The sequence below is a fragment of the Drosophila innubila genome, unplaced genomic scaffold, assembly GCF_004354385.1.
Source record: "Drosophila innubila isolate TH190305 unplaced genomic scaffold, UK_Dinn_1.0 84_U_U, whole genome shotgun sequence".
Classification (NCBI taxonomy): domain Eukaryota; kingdom Metazoa; phylum Arthropoda; class Insecta; order Diptera; family Drosophilidae; genus Drosophila; species Drosophila innubila.
In genome coordinates this window covers 1-2,340 of record NW_022995715.1, presented here as the reverse complement: position 1 = coordinate 2,340, position 2,340 = coordinate 1, and the positions used below count along the sequence as shown (strand labels likewise).

At 50.6% G+C, this 2,340-nt stretch overlaps 1 protein-coding gene across 1 annotated transcript; it reads left to right on the top strand.

Annotated features, from left to right (window-relative positions):
- Positions 1-5: 5 nt before the first annotated feature.
- Positions 6-2,316, top strand: LOC117793279 (F-box-like/WD repeat-containing protein ebi; the record flags this gene model as incomplete). Its single annotated transcript, XM_034633562.1, has 2 exons — positions 6-815; positions 892-2,316. Coding segments are annotated over 2 exons (1,656 nt in total), but the record flags the coding sequence as incomplete, so codon positions are not given.
- Positions 2,317-2,340: the final 24 nt, after the last annotated feature.

Here is a 2,340-nt window from a genome sequence, read left to right as displayed (position 1 = left end):
CAACGTCCACAGTCAGTGGCAATAGTAATGCAACAGTTGTAGCAGGTGCAGGTGCAGGTGCTCCTGGTAGTTCCACCGCTGCCAATGCCTCCACAGCTGCTCTCAGCGCGGATGCGACGGCCAATAAGAAAGTGGATGCGAGTGGAAGCGCGGGAAATGCAAATGCCAACAGCACGGATGATGCCGCCTCATCCACGTCCACAAATGGCAACAGCAGCAATGCCAGCAGCGTGGAACAGCCAACAGCTGGTGTAACAGTCGCTCTGCCCGGCGCCAATCCCGAGGCAGCGGCAGCTGGACAAGCTACAGCGGGCGCCAAGTCAGCCAGTGGAGCGGGAGCTGGAGGAGGAGCAGGAGCAACAGCAGCGGGCGGAGTTGGAGGAGTAGCAGGTGGCGTTGCAGCAACGCGTGCCACAACGGGCAACAACAATTGTCCAGCGGTAGCACAAAGTGCAGTGCCCAGCAGCACCACAAGCGGCACAAACGCTGGAGGAGCAGGCAGCGGCGGAGGAGGAGGCGGCGGCGGAGGATCCACCGGAGCAAGTTCCGTTGTTGAGGCAATGGATATTGATCAGAGCATTGAGATACCAGAATCCAAAGCACGCGTGCTGCGGGGACACGAGAGTGAGGTATTCATTTGCGCTTGGAATCCCAGCCGGGATCTGCTTGCCAGTGGTTCTGGTGATAGTACAGCTAGAATTTGGGACATGTCCGATGCGAATGCCAACTCCAATCAGCTAGTGTTGCGTCACTGCATCCAAAAGGGCGGTGCCGAGGTGCCCAGCAACAAGGATGTCACCTCGCTCGACTGGAACGTAAGTAATGGTATTTCATATTTGTTGAGTCAAAGCTAATGAGATGATCTCCACCTTCCTCCTTTCTTCCTTCCAGTGCGATGGTTCTTTGCTGGCCACAGGCAGCTATGATGGCTATGCGCGCATCTGGAAGACAGATGGTCGTCTGGCCTCGACACTGGGTCAACACAAGGGTCCCATCTTTGCCCTCAAGTGGAACAAGTGCGGCAATTATATACTCTCAGCGGGTGTGGATAAGACCACAATTATTTGGGATGCCTCGACCGGACAGTGTACACAACAGTTTGCGTTCCATAGTGCACCTGCCTTGGATGTGGATTGGCAGTCGAATCAATCGTTTGCCTCGTGCAGCACAGATCAACGGATCCATGTGTGCCGACTGGGCATGAATGAACCGATTAAAACGTTCCGTGGACACACGAACGAGGTGAATGCCATCAAATGGTGTCCGCAGGGTCAACTGCTTGCCTCCTGCTCCGATGATATGACACTGAAGATTTGGAGCATGACCCGTGATCGTTGCTGTCACGATTTGCAGGCGCACTCCAAGGAGATCTATACGATTAAATGGTCACCCACGGGACCGGGCACCAACAATCCCAATACGAATCTGATACTCGCCTCCGCCTCGTTTGATTCCACGGTGCGTCTGTGGGATGTGGAACGTGGCAGTTGCATACACACACTAACCAAGCATACGGAACCCGTTTATTCCGTTGCCTTCAGTCCGGATGGCAAGCATCTGGCATCGGGCAGCTTTGACAAGTGCGTGCACATTTGGAGCACACAGACGGGACAGCTGGTGCATAGCTATAAGGGAACTGGTGGCATCTTTGAGGTTTGCTGGAACTCCAAGGGCACCAAAGTCGGAGCCAGTGCCTCCGATGGCAGCGTATTTGTACTCGATCTGCGAAAGTTTTGATCATCGCCGAGATGCGCGTCAGTATCAGCAATAGAAACATCTGCCAGCTCCATATCCTCCTTCTCCTCCTCCTATCCCTACTCCTTCTCCTGCTCCCAGCTAGTTTTAAGTTATGTGTATTGAAAGTACTTGCAACTCTTTTGTCAAATTGTATTCTCTATCCAAATTAATTGCCCTTTATTCTCCAGGAGTTTCTTGCACTTTTGGGGGCGTGGCAAAACCTAGTTTAAAAACGCCCCTATCTTGCAAATCTTCTGTTCTCCTGACTTCCGTTCTCCTTCTTCGTTTTCTTAGCCGTAAGCTCCAATTGTTTCTAAGTATTCACTTTTTATACGAAAACTCGTTTATTATAACATTAATTTGATGCATTTTGTTATTGTATACATCGCAAGTGCAAGTTATGTTCCCCTCTCCCAGTCCCCAAATAAGTCTTATATATGGAAAGTGAAAGGGATCCGATTTGCGAAGGATTCACGCATACATTCGAACAGTGTAACTGCATCCCAAACGTAGTGTGTAAAGAATGACGAAAAGAAACGGCAACAAAATTAATTAAAGCCCAAAAAAAAAACATGCAAAGATTTCAGTTTTTTTTTGGTTATT